The 22,947-nt window shown below is 38.4% G+C and overlaps 1 protein-coding gene across 5 annotated transcripts; it reads left to right on the top strand.

Annotated features, from left to right (window-relative positions):
- The first annotated feature begins 578 nt into the window (after positions 1-578).
- Positions 579-22,450, top strand: LOC142599209 (neuronal regeneration-related protein-like). Of its 5 annotated transcripts, XM_075739139.1 has the most exons (6): positions 579-748; positions 856-903; positions 2,370-2,430; positions 7,564-7,637; positions 17,465-17,542; positions 20,827-22,450. In XM_075739139.1, exons 4-6 carry the CDS (start codon positions 7,578-7,580, stop codon positions 20,956-20,958), a joined length of 270 nt encoding a protein of 89 aa, XP_075595254.1. In that variant the 5' UTR covers positions 579-748; positions 856-903; positions 2,370-2,430; positions 7,564-7,577; the 3' UTR covers positions 20,959-22,450. The 5 variants fall into 5 exon arrangements, with proteins under 5 accessions (XP_075595254.1, XP_075595253.1, XP_075595257.1 ...); XM_075739138.1 differs by having other exon boundaries at positions 579-903; XM_075739142.1 differs by lacking the exon at positions 7,564-7,637 and having other exon boundaries at positions 579-903.
- The last annotated feature ends 497 nt before the right edge of the window (positions 22,451-22,947 follow it).

Raw genomic sequence — 22,947 nt, forward strand, 5'->3', positions numbered from 1 at the left:
GTGAGGTGAGGTGAGGTGAGGTGAGGTGAGGTGAGGTGAGGTGAGGTGAGGTGAGGTGAGGTGAGGTGAGGTGAGGTGAGGTGAGGTGAGGTGGCAAGCAGCTACCTCTATCCCCTTTCTCAAATGCCCTTTGCTGCCACAGGGTTATTATTATAGTATATGGCTGTTACCTCCCCCCGCCACTCACTGCTCCGCAGCTGTGCGACACCCTGACCCCGCTCTGCACCTGGCCGCCGCCCAAGTCCCTGCCGTGAGGGGAGCACCAGGCCCCGCCCGCGCGGGGGGAGGCACTAAGGGCCGGCACAGCAACAAGACGGGCATGCCAACAATTTCCCTTCCGCCCCCCAGCGTCGCGGGCGGTAGCAGCTCTGTGCCTCGGGGGGCGCTAACGCCGCCCGGTCCCGCTTCCGCTTGCGGCGGCCCGCGGCGGGTCGGGCGCTGCCCTGGCTTCCAGACAGCTGGGGAACGTGGGGCTGCGGATTATTGCAGACTAAGCAGTCTAGCTCAGCAGCAGCGGGCGGGGAGAAGTAGGCGGGCGGACAAGTAGGGAGAGTATATGTGTAAAGAGGGGATGGGAGGAGAGGGGAGTGAGCTGACAGCTAGCCAGCTACCATCAGAATTAGCTCATTGTTTAATATAATCAGTACTAGCAGCTAAAACTCATCCTGAGAAAGAGGAAGAGAGACTTTCCCTCAGTCACCTCCACCCCTTTATTATTTTTTTTCTTGAAGGCTGTACTTTGGAAGAGGTGCAGTCATTCTTCCCACACCCCCTGCCCTCTCTCCACTCCCCCAACTATAAATTCCATTCTGTAACATGCTGCCCTTTTTTTTTTAATCCACATTTGTGTTTCAGATCATGTAGAAAGGACAGAAAGTGAGCAGGGAGCCGAGGCTTTTGTCTGTAAGTATATGCAATTCCAATCTGCAGTTGTGTTTAGGGTTTTATTGTTTGGGGTTGGGTTGTTTTTTTTAAAATTAATTCTCTCTTTCTTTGTTTCTTTTCCTTTCCTTTCACCCTTAGCTGGACTTTGCTGCAGCTTGACTCCCCCCCACCCCCCTTTCAGTGCACATTTTCAAATAGGCTTTCTAAAGAAGATGAGAAACGTGCACTATATTTAACTGTTTGTCTTTATCCTTTAAGGCTGGATTTCTAGGCTGGGGATTTTTCTGCACGTATTCAAGGGAAGACGTGGTTTTCTCAATCTGTTAGGATTTTTTTTCCCCTGCTCTTGCACTTCAAAACCACCAAAATGCATTTTTTAACATAATGCACTTTGCTTTTTTAGCATGCATGAAAGGCTCTCAGATTGGTTTTCCATCTCTTCCCCCTTGTAAAAGAAATCTTGCTCTTCTCTGCCCTGTCACTGGATTCCTCTCAGGCTGCTGGGGCTTATTTTTAGAAAGCAGTCATTCTTTCAACAGCCTTCTGCATTTTTGCATATGCAGCAGTTAAATTTTGGATGGTTCTTTTGAAAAAAAAAAAAAAAAAACCCAACCAAAAACCACCCCAACCCCCCACACACAAAAGAAATGCATTTTGGTGTATGTTTAGTGATGTGCTTTCTTCCAAACATTTCTGTGTACACCTATAGATACGTTTGTAATTTTATATCCAATCTGTATGTATGTGTTTGTATGTAAATATATGACTCATACCTAATTACATTTCATACTTACACACTATAGGTAAGAAATATATAATCAATAGAAAAGAACTTTAATTTTTGTCACTCTATGAAAACTGATAAAGGAGTTATGCTACAAATACAGTCAATTGAGAGAGTAGTAATTTAAGGTGCCATTTAAATAAGATAGCACCTATTCTTTTTTTTTTCCTATTTAAAGTAGGAGCGTGTATGTGTGGAATAAAAGGAGAGAAAACTGTAGGTTATGTAATGCTGTGTCATTTCCAAAAAGGCCTACTCTCTGGGCCATTGCATTGTGAAATCCTGATGTTATTATACTTGTTTCTTGATTGCAAAACCCCCAACATTTTGTAGTATGCCTGGGAACAATGGACCACCTTTACAGTAAGCATAGGATGATAGATTTTTGTTCACTTGGGTGATTTTTAAGTGTGTTAATGTTAGGTATAGTGCTCTTCAGTGAGGTACAAACTGCTAAGAAGAGCATAGGGGTTTGCAAATCCAGGTACCAGGGATTCCTTTGTCCTATATTTAAGCCTACAAACCACTGAAGTGCAGATAAGCATGATAGAAGATCTGGTTAGAATAATTTGCATGAATTTAATCTTAATCACTGAAGCTTATACTTGGCTCATTCACTATTCTACTAGCAAAAAGCCTTTAAAATGTTGTGATACTTGGAATTACATGTTTTTTTCTTTTTTTTTTTAATTATTTTCAGATTGTTCTCCTTGTGCTACTTGAAAGAAACTGCAATCCAAAGACAACAGAATCTAAAAATGGTAAAAGTTGCTTTAGCAAAGAATCAGTAATTTTTTATATAAATACAAACCTCCTTTCCCCATTCCCAACACCCATTTATAAATATGACCCACATAAGACCTACTTTTTGAGATTATGGGGATTTGCCATACAATGATTGATGTACTCTGTATGTTGGATCTTTGATTTTCATGAGTTTTTTGAATAAAAAACTGAAATCCTTTGTGCAGTAAGGTTTATTTAATTAGCTTATTTAAAAAATGAAGTGTTTAGCAAAGTATGAAAAATACACATAACACATGTAGGAATACATACAGACAAAGCAATATCCAATAATTTTACCTCCACCTTCCCCCCTCCCACCCCCCCAAAAAAAAAAAAAGAAATAAGTCATTTAGTAAATGAAACAGATTTAATGTTATTCTGTCAGGGAAGTAAATAAGATGCCAACTAATTTTTCTTATTATTTAATAAATTTTCCAGAAGCCTAGCCTTTCTTTGTGTAGGAATCTGTTCCAGAAAAAAAGGATAGTCCTCAGCCTAACTGAACTTATAAACACTTGGTTGAAATGTATTTATTGAACAGTATTGCAGCAGTTATTAATTTCCTTCACTACTAGTTATGTGTATATTTTTACTGGTTTGCTGGCTCATTTTTTATACTGTAAGCTACTACTGCTGATGAATACCTAATTTTAATGATGAAACATGTTATACATCTAAACATTATATATGGTATTTTCTGAGAATGGTTATATGTCTCAGCAGAACAAAGAAAATTTTTTACGAAAAGGGTATGTAAGGTAAGCAGAATTGGGTAGATTAGATGCTCTGTAGTCATATAATATTCTTGATTGAAGATGCAACTATTACTGAAATATGTCTGAATACATATATTGACATAAATGTGATATATTTTGGGTGCTGCATCATACTACTTTCATAGTCAAAAACCTGCTAATTTCCACGGGGCAACAGTTTGTCTGAAGTAGCATTGCATAGGATTTGCATTAGCACAAAATATTTTCCAAGGTGTGAGAATCTCAAGGACATAGTCTTATAAAGGTGGAGTTAAATTAATTGCATAAATTATTATAATTGTCTCAGTCTTCAGAGTTGTTTTGACTTTGGGGAGGGGGGTGAAGCAAGGTATGTTTAAAATAAATATATAATCTATTATATAGGTTTTTTCTGTTTGGCTCCTTGTTTTACAGCAGTCCTATCTGCAAAAATAAACTTTCAAATTCTGGAGTTTTAGTCTAATTTGGAATCTACTTTTACCAAAATGCTTTGCTCATCCATAAATAAATGAATAGTTGGGGGTGGGGAATTAAAAGGGAAACGATTCACTTAAATTTTCTGATTCTGATTTTCTAGTCACTGTGAATAGAAATCATGTTAAAATATATTCTGTTCACACAACTGTGGAATATTGGATAAGAAAACTTTTCCTACCAACACCAAAGTGACAATGAGCCCACATTTTGAGATGGTATGCAGGATGTTATGTGCAATATATGACAATCTATGGAATTAAATATTATTTCAGGTTTTGTTAGGCATAAAATAGACATTGATTTTTACCAGCAGATGGTTCTTGAAAATCTGATCAACAATCACAAAAAAAAGTGGAATTAGGGATTTTCACAACAAATAGAAAACTTTTTGAAAACAGCCAAATGAAATTTTAATTTATGTTACACTGCAGAACTAACAATAGGAAAACTAAATAAATAGGTAATTACATTTGATTTTCTGCATTTGGATAGCTTTAAGTTATATTTTATGTTCTGGCCTGGAGGCTGGCTTTACAAAACTGATTTCACTGACTGCTACAGGAACCTTGCTTTTATAAAGCCAGCCTCCAGGCCAGAACATAAAAAATAACTGAAAACTATCCAAATGTGAGTCTTGATCAGAATTTCAATCTAAGAAAGACTAGATTTTGTCCCAGTTTACAAGGTTGCTTAAAATATGAGACTTGGCAGGCTCTCTTCCCCTACCACCATTTTTGGCACAATAATACTAAATATAATGAAGTCTGACCACTGACATGCTTTCTTTGCAGTAGTGGACACACTTGTCTTTGGCATAGTTCTTGTATGTATTCCAAGTGTCTCCTTAGCCATTCTAATTTGCAGGAAAAATTCTTCTTTGCATATTTAAGTAATCAATACTTTCTACACTGAAATACATAATTGTCAATGTTTTTACTTTTTAAAAATATAACAACATATGCAAAGGCTGTATTCTGCTTTCACTGGTCATTGAGAATTTAGCTGTTATATATCACCAGGCTGAACTAAACTTTATAAAGGGGAAAAAATCAAACTAATCAAACTATTTCCTTTGTTAAACTGAAGGTACGTTAATTATTTAGTTACAGCAAAATTAAAAATGGCTAGAATAAACTTGTTGAGTGAGAACAAATTAATACTTGGTTTAACTCCACTATTTTAATGTTTCAGTTTCTTAATGTTTTTATTCCTTCCATAAAGTATTTCTTAAACTCCTTACAAGTAAAAATGAGTACCATAGAAGGTTAATTTTCAATGCTGCTTCTCTTTTTCCTAGACTTAGAATTATGATTTGATCATACCCAGTTAATAAATCTTTCTTAAAGCTATATAATATTAACATAATCAATAATTTAAAGATAAATAAAAAGGCAAAAAAGTGTACTTTTTTCTGACAATTTTAACTCATGGATATTTTGAGTCATCTTACACAAGAACATCTGACATTTAAGGATCTGTCCTTAGCTGTATAAAATTTATTTGCTTACAAAGTGACCCCTGAAGAAAGAAGGAACCTTTTATATTTCTTTGTAATCTATCAAGTCCTGAGATGATTTTTTTTAACTTTTTATTTAAAATGTTAGATTTTCAGTATACCATCTTCCTGGAAAGTGCTCTATGTCATAATGTAAAAGGTTTTCTGTGACCTCCAGTCAGTTTTCTGTCCAGTTTTCTGTGACTTCCAAGAAGACTTTTAGCAAAACCAGGAAAAACTTTTTATGGTCAACACTTTGAACTGTATAAAAAGCCTGCTTGATTTTTTTCTTTAAAAACAAAGTGATATGTTTGTTTTCTTTTAAAGCACTCCAGTGTGTCCTTTTCCCCCTGTTCCCATTGCAGTTCATTTCTGGACATCAAGTTTAATACTGAGAGTTTGCGGTGTAGGTGCTAAGGAATTTAAATGGCAGGTTTATCACTAACTAATAAAAGCATGTATCAATAAACAGATACATCCCTTATGATTTAATTTTGACCTACCGGAAAATAAAGAAAAAAATATTCTAGAGTCTGGAACTGGAATTTAATTCTCCTTAATGGTAGTTCAGAACTGCATAGGAGCTTTAGGAATATATCAGATCCTGTTCTGTTTATATGTAGCAATGGGCAGAATTTGGTCAAGAGAAGTTACTGAGAGGTATGACAGTTAAGCAATTTTGGCCATCTGAATGTGTATATTGTGCTTTTTTTAATATGCTTATGTATTGTACATGAAGAATACATTTGATACAATTTGTCCTACAATACTTGATTATTGAAAACTTAGGGAGAATTAAAGCCTTCCCAACTTACAAAATAAATAAGCAGAAATAAAAGCTTACTTTTTGGAATATTTTTGCTAATTCAACTGTTCATTTGTGTAGAAAAAGCACCTTTACTTGACTATGGTTAGAACAATTTGAAGTAGAGTTTTAAAAAAAATCATTGTCCAAAGCAGATACTGTGGGTATTTCTGTGGTAGAATTCATAAGCACATTTAAAAACAAAGTAGCTATGTATGTGAGAGTCTACACAGTCAAAAACATGCACACTCCAGATGCTAACATTTTATAATTGTGCACCAGCATACTGTATCTGAACAGGACAGTGTTGACACATGGAATTGGAGATTTAAGTAATACTTTGTCTTTTTCCAGGACAAATCTTTATTGAACCTTTTTCACAAAGACTGAAATCTTGAAAAATCAGAAATAAGAATTCATGTACAACTTGTAATAATACACAGTCATGACACTGCTTTTCAAGTTTTGGGAGCAAAAGCTTTCACCAGTAAACAAATTTTTTGCATCATAATACTGCTGCCCCACACCTGAGCTCTGAGCATTGTGTGTATGCCTAAAGAAAGAGAGACTACACCTAACAGTCCTAGAACAACCTCATAAAAATAATTCAGTTAGTATCATTGACTGGGACAGAATATTTTAATAAAATATTTTTAAATGTTTGTATTTTCCTTTTAGTTCAAAGATTTTTTCACTCTGATGCTTTATTAAACCATACTGGTTGAGGGTGCAATCTGTAAAGGTGCAAAAATGTTCTTTTCAAATGTTTAATGTGGAATGATACTATGAATCATTGTTTGAATATTACATGAAATTCAATTTAGGCTTCTGATCTGGCAAATTCACTGTAGCACTACTGAATGAATCCCTACGTAGATGTTCCTGTGTGGGTTGCTGATGTTTCCTTCTGTAAATACTGCATTAAAAAAACACCTTCAAAATATGTAACTTTTTTTTTCATCCTGCAAGAAGAAATGTTTCTGGATAAATTTTGTTAACTGTAACCTTCTTGTTTGTCTACTTGCATAGCACACCTTTGTGGGATATATGTTTAAAAAAGAGTTCAAAGATATTTTTATATTCTCATGGAAGGTAGTATAAGCCTTGGATTAATATGCACATTATCAGAAAGAATTCTTAAATTCTGAAAATGTTGATGTTTAGAAAGCACACATTGCCATCATACAGCTACTCAAAAAGATTAAGTTAGAGAGGAACAAATTTATTTTTTTTACAAGAATATATCTGTGACAAATCTTCCAACATTAAAGGGTACAAGTAAATAACTCTGTTGCTGCTGGCAGAAAAAAATCATCTGGAAATATTGGTAAATTTTCTTACTCTTAATTTCTCAGCTAAGTAATTAAATAAAGCAACAAGAACAGAAACACAATAATACTTGCTAGGCAAAGTTATTTTCCTTTATGTCACCCAATTAGATAAATTCCAGAATCCATAAGTATTTTATTATTTACAACATACATAATATGTATGATATCATTTAGATTGTGCTTTTATATTTCAAGTAACAGTAAAGCAGTATGCATTAAATGATGGTAATATGGTGACTGTGCAGCTAAATGTGCCATAATGCTTTCAAACACCTGTTACAATATGATCAGCTGTGGCCGTTGCATCTCTTTTAATGTGGTAAGTACTGGGGGGTGTGGTTCTGTCTCTCATTTCCAAGAGTACCACTGGGGCCTTTAATACTCGCCTGAAATATGCTGATTGGGCAAGAGGTTGGTATCCCATGAGGGGTAAGACTAACTGCTGGGCTCTGCAGGAAAGTAGTCATCAGAGGCAGTGTACTTTCTGCCACTTGGAGAACAACATCAGTGTGGATTTCTAGTCATCTTTGGTATGTGCGAGAAATTTAAACAAAATTAAAAAAAAACACAAAAGATTTAATCAAAAACAGTGTATTAATTCTTCTGTAAGTTACAATAATCAAGCTATTAATTTTGAAAATTTAAAGAAAATAAAACAGAAAAAGAATGAAACATACTTTGGGATTTAGCTTGGTGTATATGTTTTGTATACCCCAAGATTGGAAGTAGGGAACTGGGAGAGCATACAGAAGCGTTAGTCTGAGTTTCCTCTGTTCTTACTCTTTCTTTGGGATTCCACTACTGGCCGCTGTTCTTTGAGGCTTTGGGCAATGTGGTCTAGTGGAGGGTGTCCCTGCCCATGGCAGGGGGGTTGGAACTAGATGATCTTTAAGGTCCCTTCCAACCCAAACCATTCTATGTTCCTATGATTCTTGCTGGTCTTTCCCTTAGGAACAAAACTTAATGGAGTGAGGATACTGAGCTAAACAGACTTTTGGTCAGCCTATGGTGACTCTGACAGTGCTTTTTCTTCCTCCTCTGTTGCACCCAGTAATTTGTCAGTCTTGAGTATGAAACTACTTAAAAACTTGAGCATGCAGCCTTTAGTCCTGAATTTTGCTGCCATACTCTGTGTTCACCTAACTTTGTAACAAGAGACTTGGTTCTGCATCTGCTGCTGCAGATACCATTAAGTGTAAATACAAATAGATACTAATTGAACATTTCATTACCTGATTGTGCTTGAAGAGTGAATGATGAACTCACAAGTAATTGACTGAAAACTTAAATGTTGTTTTCATACTCAGGCCTGTTATAATTGTTTTTCTGTGTGTGTATGTTAATATCTTAAGTAAAATAAGAAAAGCTGCCATTGTAGTATACAGGCAAACAAAATTAAGACAAAAAGGTGTTGTGTTGCACTGGTTTTTGAGTTTGGCTTAATGTATTTTGATTTTTGTAATGTTTTATAATTTCAGAGTCCATGCACTGAAATGTATTGGTGGAATAAAGTAGTTCATAGTTGTTTGCATTAGACAGTTGACTGCATTAGACAAAGTATTGCCAGCAGGTCGAGAGAGGTGATCCTTCCCATTTATTCAGCACTGGTGAGGCCACACCTGGAGTACTGTGTCCAGTACTGCTCCCCAGTACAAGAGAGACATGGACATACTGGGGAGAGTCCAGTGAAGGGCCACAAACATGATTAAGGGACTGGAGCATCTCTCCTATGAGGAAAGGATGAGAGAGCTGGGACTGTTTAGCCTAGAGAAGAGAAGGCTCAGGGGGCATCTCATCAATGTATATAAATACCTGAAGGGAGGGTACAAAGAAGATGGAGCCAGGCTCCTTTCAGTGGTGTCTGATGACAGGACCAGAGGCAATGGGCACAAACTGAAACACAGGAAATTCCATCTTAGCATCAGAAAACCCTTTTTTACTGTAAGGGTGACTGAACACTGGAACAGGTTGCCCAGGGAAGGTGTAGAATCTCCCTCCTTGGAGATATTAAAAAACTGTCTAGACACGGTCCTGGGCAACTGGCTCTAGGAGGCCCTGCTTGAGCAGGGGGTGTGTGGACCAGATGACCTCCAGAGGTCCCTTCCAACCTCAACCATTCTTTGTGATTCTTTGATTCTGTGGAAGTTCAGTTGTGCAATTGTCCTGCCATGTCCTGCCAATATACTGCCATGCATTAATTCTTACTATAATGAAAGGTATAGTCTAGACAAAAAGGTAGGCTACTTGGAACAATCCCAGAAAGGAAGAGAACAATTGTATTATTGTTCATCAATTCTCTCAAACCATTTATCTACATCTATCTGCTGTGTGGAAGAAACTAAGTGCTAAATTATTTTCTCCACTAATTTTTTAATTTTCGTGGCACTAATCTGGAAAGTAGGATTGCTAGAGATACACTGACAGTATATTTAAAATTTGAAGACAGGTTATTTTGAGATAACTTGCTGTACCTCAAGTAGAGGCTCAGACTTGTGATGCAGAATCACACAAAAAAAGCGATCAAGTTGGCAAAGTGGTGAGACCTCACACCTGCTAAACCAGTTGTTCACATTGGTTTTAAATGGTTAAGTTTGCATTTTAACTTGGGAAACTTGTGGTTTCTGTTAGTTTAATAGGGAAAGCCTCCTCACTGAGCCTGTTTCTAAATCAGCCTTTCAAGATGGCAACATCCCTTTCTATTGCTCATAAAGAGGAAGAAGCATTATAAGAGGACCAGTAGCTTAAAATAGAAGAATAGAATCATAGAATCACAGAGTATCTCAAGTTGGAAGGGACCCATAAGGATCATTGAGTCCAACTCCCTGCTCCTCGCAGGACTACCTAAAACTAAACCATATGACTAAGAGCGTCGTCCAGACGTTCCTTGAACTCTGATAGGCTTGGTGCTGTGACCACTTCCCTGGGGAGCCTGTTCCAGTGACCAACCACCCTCTCAGTGAAGAACCTTTTCCTAATGTCCAATCTGAACTTCCCTTGACGCATCTTCATTCCATTTCCTCATGTCCTATCATTGGTCACCAGAGAGAGGAGATCAGCACCTCCTCCTCTGCTGCCCCCCCTTGAGGAAATTGTAGGCTACAACAGGTGTTAGGGTTTTGAAATGCTGGTTAAACAGAGCCCTTGCAATAGCAAAAAGAGAATTCTCAGTTTGTTGAACAGAGAAAAGAAGACCCTACTCCCATAAATACTTCTGATTTTGAACAAAGTAGCAGTAAGTAGTTTTGCAGTCCTGATGCTGTAATAGCTGGTAAATCAACTGGGCATTTATTTTCCTCTACCTTTGCTTTTTCTGATTTTTATTCTTAATTTTGATTTTTTTTTAGACTTTTAAGAAAACAGAGGCTAAAAATGTTAAAACCATCTTCCCTATTTGAAGTTGGCCTCAATTTCTCAGACAGAACTGCTTTGTTGTTACAGATCAGTCTCACGCAGCACTTAACAGATTAGTGGGTTTCTTTTCCCCTGACTTATTAAAATGGGAGTGAATGTTTTTGTGTATCACATGTTCTGCCAGAAAATAATGCTTCCAAGGCATATAATGTTGTTGGTCAGATGTTTAGGAGTGATCCACTCCAATAGCTTATGGATGAAGTTTACTAACTTGTTTTTTTACTAATGATTATGAAACACTGAGGCTATCAGATTGAGTCAGCATACTGCTCTTATACATTATCTAGACTTGCAGGTACTTTAGTTTTCAGTCCATCTATCCAATTCTTTTTTGAATCCTGATTATTTCTGTTATTTTGTTATTTTACAATATTGTTATTTTTGTTAATTGTTATTATCCAAGCCTGTACTCTCATAGTAATCATGCAGGAAATACTAAGAAATGAAAATGTGGTGTGTATCAATGAAAGCATTTATCTAGAAGTGTTTGCTTCATGCTAACAGCTGGAATACTTTAAGCCTTACATCCTACTCTGTAATGGAACATTGCTTTGCAATTTTTTGCTCCCTATGGCTCATCATGAAACATTAATATCAGTTGTTTTGAGCTGCTGTAATTGACTAAAAGTTCTTACTGGGTCTTTATAACACCCTAGTAAACAGCATATCTGAACATTTAAGTAGTTTCTGCATTTTAAAGAGGATGTAGCATGGCAAGACATGTCTTTTTTAAATTTTTCCTTGTGGACTGTAGTAAGTTCTGAGTGGACTTTTCTATGCTGGCATGTTTTTTCTATTCCAGAATCTTCCTTCATTTAGCCAAAATCCAAGCTATGATTACCCAGCCTTTCAGTGTTGTACAAAAGGCAGGTAATTACAGTCCTTTGTCTGCCCAGTTAAGGACTTGGAATTACAAGTAATTCAGGAAAATATATTATGATCAAAACAGTGACTTAATTACAGATTCAAAGGTTACAAGATTCACACTAACTTACTATAAGGTATCTTAAATCAAAGTGTGTGTATATATATATATATATATAAAACCATAAACCAAACAGGTACAAACAAACAGAAATATTTGAGCCCAGTGATATATGCCACCCACACTCATAAAGGCAAATGTATGTATTTAAACACATATATAAGTAGAGAGGTGGATGAAGGAAGCTAGCTTATAGTTAAAATTTCCCTTTTTGAGTTTAGAGTAAATACAGTGCATCGGCATTCCTCAACAGGTGATAGTTGAGACTTGAGAAGGCTGGCTTCGCCCTGACAGATGATTCTCACGAAGTTTGTGCCTGAGAGGTGTCTCAGTTCAGGGGGGATACTGGTCACAGCCCACTGCGATCCATGAGAGCTCCAAAGGGTATCACTTAGAATCGCTATCTAGAGAATCTGAGATAATTGACTTTGGTCAGGTACTTTTCCACTCCGGTCCAGCTCGGATGGTGAAATATTCTGGTACTTTCCACCAGTTGCATAGACTCAGAACTATTCTGGCATCTCCCCCTTTTGGGCCATGGCTCAGGCACAGGTGTACCTGGTTGTCAGGAGGCAATCGCTCATCACTATTGTTCCCAAGTAATGAGGGAACAAGAATGTCACAGTTCAAGCACAGATGTAGCAGGCCATTCTTGCTACCAAGCAAGCAAGAACCAGACACATTAAGGGGGTGCTTTGATGCTCTGGTCTGCTGCTCAGGTATGTGTCTCAAAACTCAAGGCAACTCAAGAAGAGTTGCTCAGGCAAATCACAAAGAGTACAGGGATCTCGCTAGGTCATGCAGAGATAAAATTATAAAGGCAAAAGCCCAGCTAGAACTCAGTCTGGCCACTGTTGTAAGGGATAAAAAGAAATGTTTTTACAAATATGTTAACAACAAAAAGAGAGCCAAGCAGAATCTCCACCCTTTATTGGATGCGGAGGGGAACACGGCCACCAAGGATGGGGAAAAGGCTGAGGTACTTAATGCCTTCTTTGCCTCAGTCTTTAATAGACAGACCAGCTGCCCCCAGGGCATTCAGCCCCCTGAGCTGGAAGACAGGGACAGAGAGCAGAATAAACCTCCCATAATCCAGGAGGAAGCAGTTAAGGACCTGCTATGCCACCTAGACACTCACAAGTCCATGGGGCCAGATGGGATCCACTTGAGAGTACTGAGGGAGCTGGCAGAGGAGCTTGCCAAGCCACTCTCCACCATTTATCAGCAGTCCTGGTTAACAGGGGAGGTCCCAGACGACTGGAGGCTTGCCAATGTGATGCCCATCTACAAGAAGGGCCCAAAAGAGGATTCGGGAAACTACAGGCCTGTCAGCCTGACCTCAGTACTGGGGAAGATTATGGAGCTGTTCATCTCGAGTGTGCTCACCAGGCATGTGCAGGACAACCAGGGGATCAGGCCCAGCCAGCACGGGTTCATGAAAGGCAGGTCCTTCTTGACCAACCTGATCTCCTTCTATGACCAGGTGACCTGCCTAGTGGATGAGGGAAAGGCTGTGGATGTTATCTACCTGGACTTCAGTAAAGCCTTTGACACAGTCTCCCACAGCATTCTCCTAGAGAAGCTGGTGGCTCATGGCTTAGACAGGTGCACTCTTCGCTGGGTAAAAAACTGGCTGGATGGCTGAGCCCAGAGAGTAGTGGTGAACGGAGTTAAATCCAGTTGGCGGCCGGTCACAAGCGGTGTTCCCCAGGGCTCAGTCTTGGGGCCAGTCTTGCTTAATATCTTTATCAGTGATCTGGACGAGGGGATTGAGTGTGCCCTCAGCAAGTTTGCAGATGACACCAAATTGGGTGGGAGCGTCGATCTGCTTGAGGGTAGGAAGGCTCCGCAGAGGGATCTGGACAGGCTGGATCGATGGGCCGAGGCCAACTGTATGAGGTTTATCAAGGCCAAGTGCTGGGTTAAGTGATATTATTTACGTGTGGGGGGCATATACGTGGGGAAATTTTTGCAGTAGTGTAATTTTTGTAGCCATCTTCCACATTCTGATGTATAAAACAATAATTAGTAACAAGCATAGTATAACAACAGTTAGCAAAATCACGATGGGCTGCAACATCAGGTTCAGTGTCCCAGTTGCTGTCAGAGACCATCCAAACAGGGCTTCCCACCAGTGGTGTTCTCCATCTTTTTTGACTCTTTTTAACACTTGGTGTATTTCATTCACATCGTGATGAACTGTGATAAGGGTCTTTTGTCCAGTTTCTTGTGCTTGTTGTAGGAGGTTGATCAAATCAGGACAGTGGAGGAGTTGTTTGATTATGGTTAGATTCATCCAAATAGGTGTAACTCCCAGGATGGGGGAAAGAATTGGAAGAGTGAAAGTGAGAAAACTCATGGGTTGAGATAAAGACAGTTTAATAAGTAAAGCAAAAGCCATGCGCACAAGCAAAGCAAGACAAGGAATTCATTCACTGCTTCCCATTGGCAGGCAGGTGTTCAGCCATCTCCAGGAAAGCAGGGCTCCATCACGTGTAACGGTTACTTGGGAAGACAAACGCCATCACTCCGAATGTCCCCCACTTCCTTCTTCCCCCAGCTTTATAGGCTGAGCATGATGTCATATGGTATGGAATATCCCTTTGGTCAGTTGGGGTCAGCTGTCCTGTCTGTGTCCCCTCCCAGCTTCTTGTGTACCCCCAGCCTACTCACTGGTGGGGCAGTGTGTCGTGGCAGAAAAGGCCTTGACTCTGTGTAAGCACTGCTCAGCAATAACGAAAACATCTCTATATTATCAACACTGTTTTTAGCACAAATCCAAAACATAGCCTCATGGTAGCTACTATGAAGAAAATTAACTCTGTCCCAGCCAAAACCAGTATAATCAGTAATCAGTGATTATAAATTAGAGGAGAGCTTAGGGGTTACTTGGTATCTTTGAGTGTCTCAAAGATTCAATGTGAATGTTAACTCATGAATTCAGAGAGTACCCTGTGCCGTGTAGTAGTTATCCCTATGTCAGCCATACCCAGAGAGCTTAATTGACTTGCCTGAGATTGTGGTGGGTTGACCCTGGCTGAGGGCCAGGTGCCCACCAGAGCTGCTCTATCACTCCCCTCTTTCATTAGACAGGGGAGAAAAGGTACAATGAAAAAAAAAACTTACGGGTCGAGATAAGGACAGGGAGAGATCATTCTCTAATTATCATCACGAACAAAACAGACCGAACTTAGAGAGGGAATTCATCTTATTTATTACTAAGCAAAACAGAGTAGAGGAATGAGAAATAAAACCAAATCTTAAAACACCTCCCCCCCACCCCTCCCATCTTCCCAGGCTCAACTTCACTCCCGGCTTCAACCTCCGCGCCCCCCAGCGGCACAGGGGGACGGGGAGTGGGGGTTACGGTCAGTTCATCACAGGGTGTTTCTGCCACTTCTTCATCCTCAGGGGGAGGACTCCTCTCATCATTCCCCTGCTCCAGCGTGGGGTCCCTCTCACGGGAGAGAGTCCTTCACGACCTTCTCCAACGTGAGTCTCCTCCACGGGGTGCAGACCTTCGGGAGCAAACTGCTCCAGCGTGGGTCCCCCACGGGGTCACAAGTCCTGCCAGCAAACCTGCTCTGGCGTGGGCTCCTCTCTCCACGGGGCCACAGGTCCTGCCAGGAGCTTGCTCCAGCGCGGGCTTCCCACGGGGTCACAGCCTCCTTCAGGTGCCTCCACCTGCTCCAGAGTGGGGTCCTCCACGGGCTGCAGGTGGAATCTCTACACCCCCTCATCCTTCCTCCATGGGCTGCAGGGGGACAGCCTGCTTCACCATGGTCTTCACCACGGGCTGCAGGGGAATCTTGCTCCGGCGCCTGGAGCACCTCCTCCCCCTCCTTCTTCACTGACCTTGGTGTCTGCAGATGTTCTTACATCTTCTCACTCCTCTCTCTGGCTGCAAAAGCGCTCTCTAACTGTTTTTCTCTTTCTTAAATATGTTATCACAGAGGCGCTGATTGGCTTGGCCTTGGCCAGTGGCGGGTCCGTCTAGGAGCCGGCTGGCATTGGCTCTGTCAGACACAGGGGAAGCTTCTAGCAGCTTCTCACAGAAGCCACCCCTGTAGCCCCCCGAAGCCACCCCTGTAGCCCCCCCGCTACCAAAACCTTGCCACGCAAAACCAACACAGAGATCATATAGTAAGCTAAAATATAAAATAAAATTTGATGCTTTAATCAGTAGACAGTGCTGCATTTTGTACTGTGGAAAATCATAGGAGAGTTTATCAGAATAGGCACTACTTTAGGCTTTGTGTTTTAAATTTCTGTCCGCTGTTTCCTACTTTACAGTAGTTCAGGATTTTATTTGGAAAGATTATTTAAATAATCCTCTAATAATTTCTCCAAGATGCATCTAGTCCAGTTGTGACTAGCAGTTGTCAACATGCAGCTCTACAAAAATGAAAACATTTCTCTGGTTTCAATGTAGATACAATGGCAAGCAGGTGAATAAAAGCCAGTTCACTAGGAATTTAAGTGACAAGGTAAATAGGTAAATTCTGAGTCCCAAAGTACAAACAAGTTTGAAGGGTGTAACTTTTAAAGTAGTTCAGCTTGAAACAGTTTGACATTCAGCCACTGAGCAGAAAGAGTTTATTTCACAAACCAAAGGCCCGGTAGGAAGACCCAGCAGGAAAATAAATTTAAAATCTTCAGTGTCATATGCAACTTGTACCTGAGCACTTCAGTGTTTAATGAGATTGAGATGCAGAAATGCTCCAGTCCCCATCCTGAAGCTGAGAAACTGAAGCACAGGAGGTCTGCAGCTCAGATTCATCATAATTGGCATTTATTCACTGTAGGTTCCCACTGTAGTCAGATCTTACCCATTTTTCTGATGGGTGAGTGTCTCTTGATTGCAGAGCAGACCTAGGGAAAGTGGGCTCTTTCCTTTGTGTCTCAGGTAGAATGTATCAGCCCAGATCATCTCTCCTGTGGTTGCATAGTACGTTTTGTCACAGAACAGTTGTAGGCCAGTACCATAACCATTAAATCCTGCTGCCAGCTATTTTATCATGTCCTTTATAATGTTTTGGAATTCCTTTAATGTCTAAAAAAATAAGGTACTAACATAGGATTATAATTATGTTCAATGACCTCAGAAAGTAGTAAGTTCCAGTTCGTAGTTCACTGTGAAAGGATTATCAAAGGTGTGTTCCCTTTGTCTCCTGCAGTCTTCAGCAAAGTTAATCTTCATTAGTCTTGCCAGTGAATTATGGCTGCTAGTGGTGCTGTGCACAGCTGTAATTCAGGAGTGTATTGTGGGAGTTGTTCATCCTGGGTTTTCTTCCTCCAGACCCTCAATAAGACAGTAATGTCCTTTACCAGGGATGTTATATAACAGGAGTTGGAGGCAGAAGAAAGTGGGCATGTATGTGGTCTCACAAAATCCTAAATAAGTTTAATAGTAACAGACATCCTTTTATATGTGTAAATCCTGCCATATTACAGATTTTCTTAAAGAGATCCTAAAAGCCATATTACAAAAAGATGCATCCTGTACTCTTTAAAAAAGCCTATTGAATGCAGATTGCCATACACAATATAGTTGAAATACTCCAGGGACAGATCTTGTTGTCATGGGTATATGTATACTGAGCATAAAACACAGCTCTAGGTCACTGGGCCAAACTCAACTGACATTAGACTTTCAGTTTTAGTAATGTGATCTGTCACATGAACGCCATTTGATTGCATTTAATGGATATCTTTTTGTTAGTAAATTATATGTATTTATGTCACTACAGGTTTATCAACCAAGGTTAATGATTTGGGTTAGCCAGAAACTCTTTCCAACCAGCCCAGGGAATGGGGAATTTTCAAAGGTAATTTATGTAATTTCTTTTATCTAACAAACAGTTTATTAAGATGAAAGTTTTCTCTAAAAAAAACTCCACTGTGAAAGTTCATTAGATTTTATTTTATAACTGCTTCAAGAGAGTAGCCAGCTCTCATGATTTCATCACGAGTTTCATGATATGTTTTTTCTTAAAGCCTTGACAGTTAAGTGAGGATTTCAGCTTTCATTTTAAAATGATGTTTTTAGCCTTCAGGCTTGCAGAAAACATGGACTCTTTCTGGCTTACATACCAAAAAGAAAAAATACTAGTTTTCAAAAGCTCATGTTTCTTAAGCCTGTGTCATGATTTTAAATAGCTTGACATCTGAATTTTGAATGCTTGATTTTAGTAATTCTCACGTAGCAATAGAGAGGAAAAAGTCAATGATAATGCAGGAGGACAGAAGGGGTGATTTGTTCTATATTTTCTTTTGGTTTTTTGTTTCTGCTTGAGTAGCAAGCATACAAAGATGGCAGTCTTCATTTGAGTTTGACAGGAAGTACCCTGTTAACATAAATGCAGAAGATGTGGCATATCAGACAAGATTGATTGATAAGGTTTTGTTCTGTTACCATAACTGGTTTATAAACTCCAAATTGGATATAAAATTTGAATAGGAAAATAAAACTGTTACTCAGAACCACAGAATATGTGTGTTTTATTCTCATCTTCTTGTTGATTAATGACTCAAAATCTGGCAAAAAAAATTGGCAGGTAAGCAAAGGAAAGAGTACATGGAAAACTGTTTTGACTCAATTTCATTTACTATCTAGACTGCAGATCCCTGTTAAAATTTTGCTATTTGATCTGGATAACACTATAATTTCCACACTTTTTCTTTATAAACGAAGTCCTAAAATTCGTAGCTAGGCTACATTTGTGTGTATTAGATTTGCAGACTCGTGTGAGCATGCTTAGTTTTAAATTAACATATATGACAGTACTGTCATTCTTGACATTTAAAATATTTCAGAAGTTCAGCTAAATAGGCTGATAGCAATGCTAGATTAAGATGAATGTGCTATAGTCACACATATTAAATGGATTTCCTAATCAGCTGCATGTTAACTAGTTGATTTTTATTCACGCTTTTTAAGTTAGCAGTTTTTCCTGAGTTGTCATTCATCATTATACACAGTTGCTTCTGAAACATTTATTCCTATAAAACTGTGAACTGTGCCGCATAGTTAGTAACAATGCTGCATTATATCGGATTTATGAATAGCCATGTTTTTAGTATTGTACATAGCTTTGAAAAAGTATATCAAAAGGGATAATGGTTTCTGAACTAGTCAGAAAAATATTATACATTTTTCTTTAAAGTGATTGGATTCCTGCTTTTTAAATTCCATGCATTTGTTCTAGGTTTTATGTAATTTTTCAAAAGATATTTGGTATATGCTTAGGAGGACCAGTTTTTAGAACTAGCTCTAAATTTTCTTTCATAACTGAGTTTCAAAAGCAACTTGAATATTAATTGCACACAATCTAGCTTTAACAGAAACTGAATTTCTTTTTTTTTCACCAAGCTTATAAAATTAATTAGGGTAAACTGCTGAAGAAGACTTCAGAAAGTGCTCAGTCCTTCATTTCGACAGTTTTATGTACCCTTTGTTAATCTAACCAGATTGAACTACTGAAAGAATAAAATAATAGATTTTTTTAAAACTCTTAATTTCATATAAAAGATGCAACCAAGTATAAAATGATATATTTATTAAAGACAACTTATTTACAGACCTAGAAGGGCCATCTGGGACTTTTTATCTTATGATTGTATGGCAGAATTTCAGGACTGAGATTGTTTTCACAGCTGAAAATGAACTGCCCAACACTGCTTTTGGAAATTTGACTAGATCTTTGGTCTGTGTGGTGTGCCTGTTTGCATGTGTAAGTTTCTAGGCTTTTTCTCATATCCTTTAATGATACACAAGTAGCAAATTTAGTCAACAAAAAAGCAAAAAATATTATCACAAGGATGGAATTTTCTGGAGTTCTGTGAGGGAACGTGCTTTGTGCAGTCACTAAAATTTTTTTCAACAACTTAGAATATATTACAAGTTAAACAATTTTTTTAAGATCCCATTGTGACATATCACCAGCAAAGTATTTTAATCACACACTTAGCCTTTAGTCCTCCTACTGATGCTTAAACCAAAACATATATATAAGTGCTTTGTTAAATAAGCATAGACTTCAGCCAGTGGGGCAGAATATTAAAGTATTATTATAAGTATGGTTAATGAAAAACTCAGATAGCTAACTAACATGGCACCCTTTCTTTACTTGTCCAGAGATCATGATAATACACTACGGTACCTTTAGAGCGCCAATAGGAAGAGGATAAATGCTCTTTTCAATGAAGTATTAAAGCAAAGTCACCTATTAGCGTATGCTAGCTGCTTAAGATGTAAGGTGTTTAAAAGGTGGGAGGTTTAAGCTCTGAAAGGTTCTCTTAATAATGAGGCAATCTTTCATAGCTGAGACACACTTTCCATGTTGGAGGCCAAGTGGAGTCATAAAATGGACCTTGGGATATAAAAAAAGCAATTAGGTAATTCATTGGTAGATAATACCATTAACTTTTTTTTGGCTACTCACATTAGTACTGAGTTAAATTGTTAAAGGGCTCAATGCCATCTGTAGATTTGTGGCCATGAGTTTTGCATTCATGATATTGAGTCACTGTGACTGTTTAGTGCTTCATGTGTGCAAAATGGATAAATTTGTATGCCAAAATAAATGCACATGCAACATGCAGGTGCAGTTTTAGGCCTGAGCTGTCCCAGCTCTTGTGAAGGGCACAGAAATTGCTTGGTTTCGTGGTAGCAAGAGAAACATTTTGAGGAATAGTGTAGCATGTACAATTGATAGTGAGCTGTGAAAAGGGTTGTCACTCCATAGCTTCTTCCCCTATAGCTTTGATAGGATTGTTGGGGTCTTTATCAGCTGCAACAAATGGCCGAATTCCCCAGCTCAGCTGTGGAGGGAGCTTGTCTTAAGTCTTTTGTATTTCAGCTGCCAGGGCACACTTGTTCAGCTCAAAGTAAAGACATTTCCTCAGATGTTCCAAAGCTTGCCTAGTTTTTAAACAATCTTTTCCTCCCTGTGCCACTAATATTTACAGCTGATAAAGCTATGTTTAGTAGGTATTTACTTCTAAACTACAGTTAGAGGACTATAAAAACCTTAGGATGTGAAAAAGGAAGGAGGATCCCATCAGACAGATTTTGTAGAAGTGTAGCTAATATTGTTTTTCCTCTCTGCAGGGATATCTTCCTATCTCAAAGGAAGTAAATCACAAGAAGAAAAGCGAGGCTGAAGTGGTATTCCTGACTCTAGTAAATGGCTATGGACACGATTTCACCAAAATCAACTACCTCTACTCTTTTCAGTCATAACTCTTCCATTTCTATTACATATGGTTCTATGGGTTTGATTAGGTCATGGTGTCATATATCAGGAATTGTTTCTGTATAAATCATCAAGTGTAAGAAGAAATTATGGGACTCTGAGCCTTGCTTTAGAGAATAATGGTGGAATAAATGTGTATCATAAAAAATAGTTTTTAACATTCTGACTCAAGTGAAAGCTCTCAGAATTTCACACTGTGAATCCATATTTACAAACATTACAGGTGGGCCTTCAGGCCTGGTTCTACCACAGCAACATATACTGCTACTCAAACTCCACAGCTCACATGCAACTGGCAAACTGCTTGCCCTCTCTGTTTCCACCATCCCTAACTGCTTCTTGCAGAGGCTGAGAGTCCCCCCCTTGTTGTTTTCATTTAGATGTAACAATCCTAGTAGTTTATTTTCATCAATTGTCTGTATATATATTTTATCCATGTACTGTTTTGATATATAGAAGTAACATGAAACTCATGGTTTCCTTGTGGTAAGTGATTGTGATGCTGCCACGGGATTTGAGACACTGATGAATGGTGCTATTTTGGACTTTAAATATGCTCCTTGGCAAGGTAGCTCTGATGGTATTTTTTTTTATTTCCATGTTCTGAGAAGGTGTTGGTATTTTGTTTTTCTGAATGTTATTCTTTAGACTGGACTGATTTGTTTACTTGTGTCTTCAGTGTGGCTTTCTTATTCAGTGCTGTAGGTGAGTAACTACTTAAAGTGTACAAGCAAGGAACTGATTTCCTATCAAGGTACGCTCACAAACATGCAGTTATAGTGGGAGCAATCACAAAACTATAATTTACTTAAAATTTCCTTTCTGGTTCCTACCCACCTAACTTGGAGAAAGACAAGCAATAATTTTTCATCACTTTCAAAATTTCTTTTAGATTTTTTTGTCTTTTTATAAAGCCTTTTTGAAAGAAAGAACAAGTTTTAATGTCTTCAAATCCATAAAATAGAGGATAATAGGGAGAAAGGGTACATTTCCAAAGTACTGTCAACATGTGGATTTTACTTTTTTGTTCTTGCTCCCGGAGAACTAACAATACAAAATACAAAGCTAAATAGTATCATCTATTCATGGAATGTTGTTGTGCTAGACACAGTCTGAAAGCCCACCTTAATTTTTTAGATTACTCTTGTCTTTTATCTCTTCCTTTTACAGGGCAAGCTTTGTTCTGGTTTAGCTTCTGACTGTTAAATACCAATGCATGCACACCACTTCCTAGATTTCTTTCCTTTCCCTACTTTCTATATCCCTCTTCTTGTATATTTTATTTTCCAATAGTTTAGATACATCTACCATGCTGTAGATGATAGAACAAGAAATAATATTCAGCATTTGCAGCATTTATGTATAGTTGCAGTTGTATACTGCTGAAAATGCAAGCTTTTGTAACAATGTGGTCTTTAATAATGCACTGCAAGTACCCAATGTATTTTAGCTATTTTAGTAGGATTTGTTCAATAAATATGTAAGCGCTAAAGGTAGCCATGATGTCTCTGTTTTCTTACTGTAAAAGGAGAGCTCCTTTACTATATCTTTGCACCTGTTCTTTACATGACTTCTGAGTTTATTTCAGAAATATCTGGTAATGTAAAAGGTGATATCTTTTGAATTGTTGTCTGCTAAACAATAGCTATTAAGATAACCTAAATACCAGATCTGGATCTGGGAAATGATAGCTGCCAGAGCTATCTCTTTTAAGATTTGTGATTAGCTGAGTCAGATGTGATACTTGATGCTACTTGTAGTGATCCTGAGGAGACTGTGGTGTTGTATGCATGGCAAGTACAATACATTTCATTTTCCATCCCTGATAAAAGAAACCAAATTAACAGACCTTTTTTCTATTATGTGTAAGTTAGTTTTAGAGAATGTTGATATATGCATCTCTCTCAAAAGCAATTTTATCAGTAATATCTGCATTCGTTAGGTTTAGAATGTATATTGGATTCATTTTAGCATAG

Source organism: Balearica regulorum, chromosome W, assembly GCF_011004875.1.
Source record: "Balearica regulorum gibbericeps isolate bBalReg1 chromosome W, bBalReg1.pri, whole genome shotgun sequence".
Classification (NCBI taxonomy): domain Eukaryota; kingdom Metazoa; phylum Chordata; class Aves; order Gruiformes; family Gruidae; genus Balearica; species Balearica regulorum.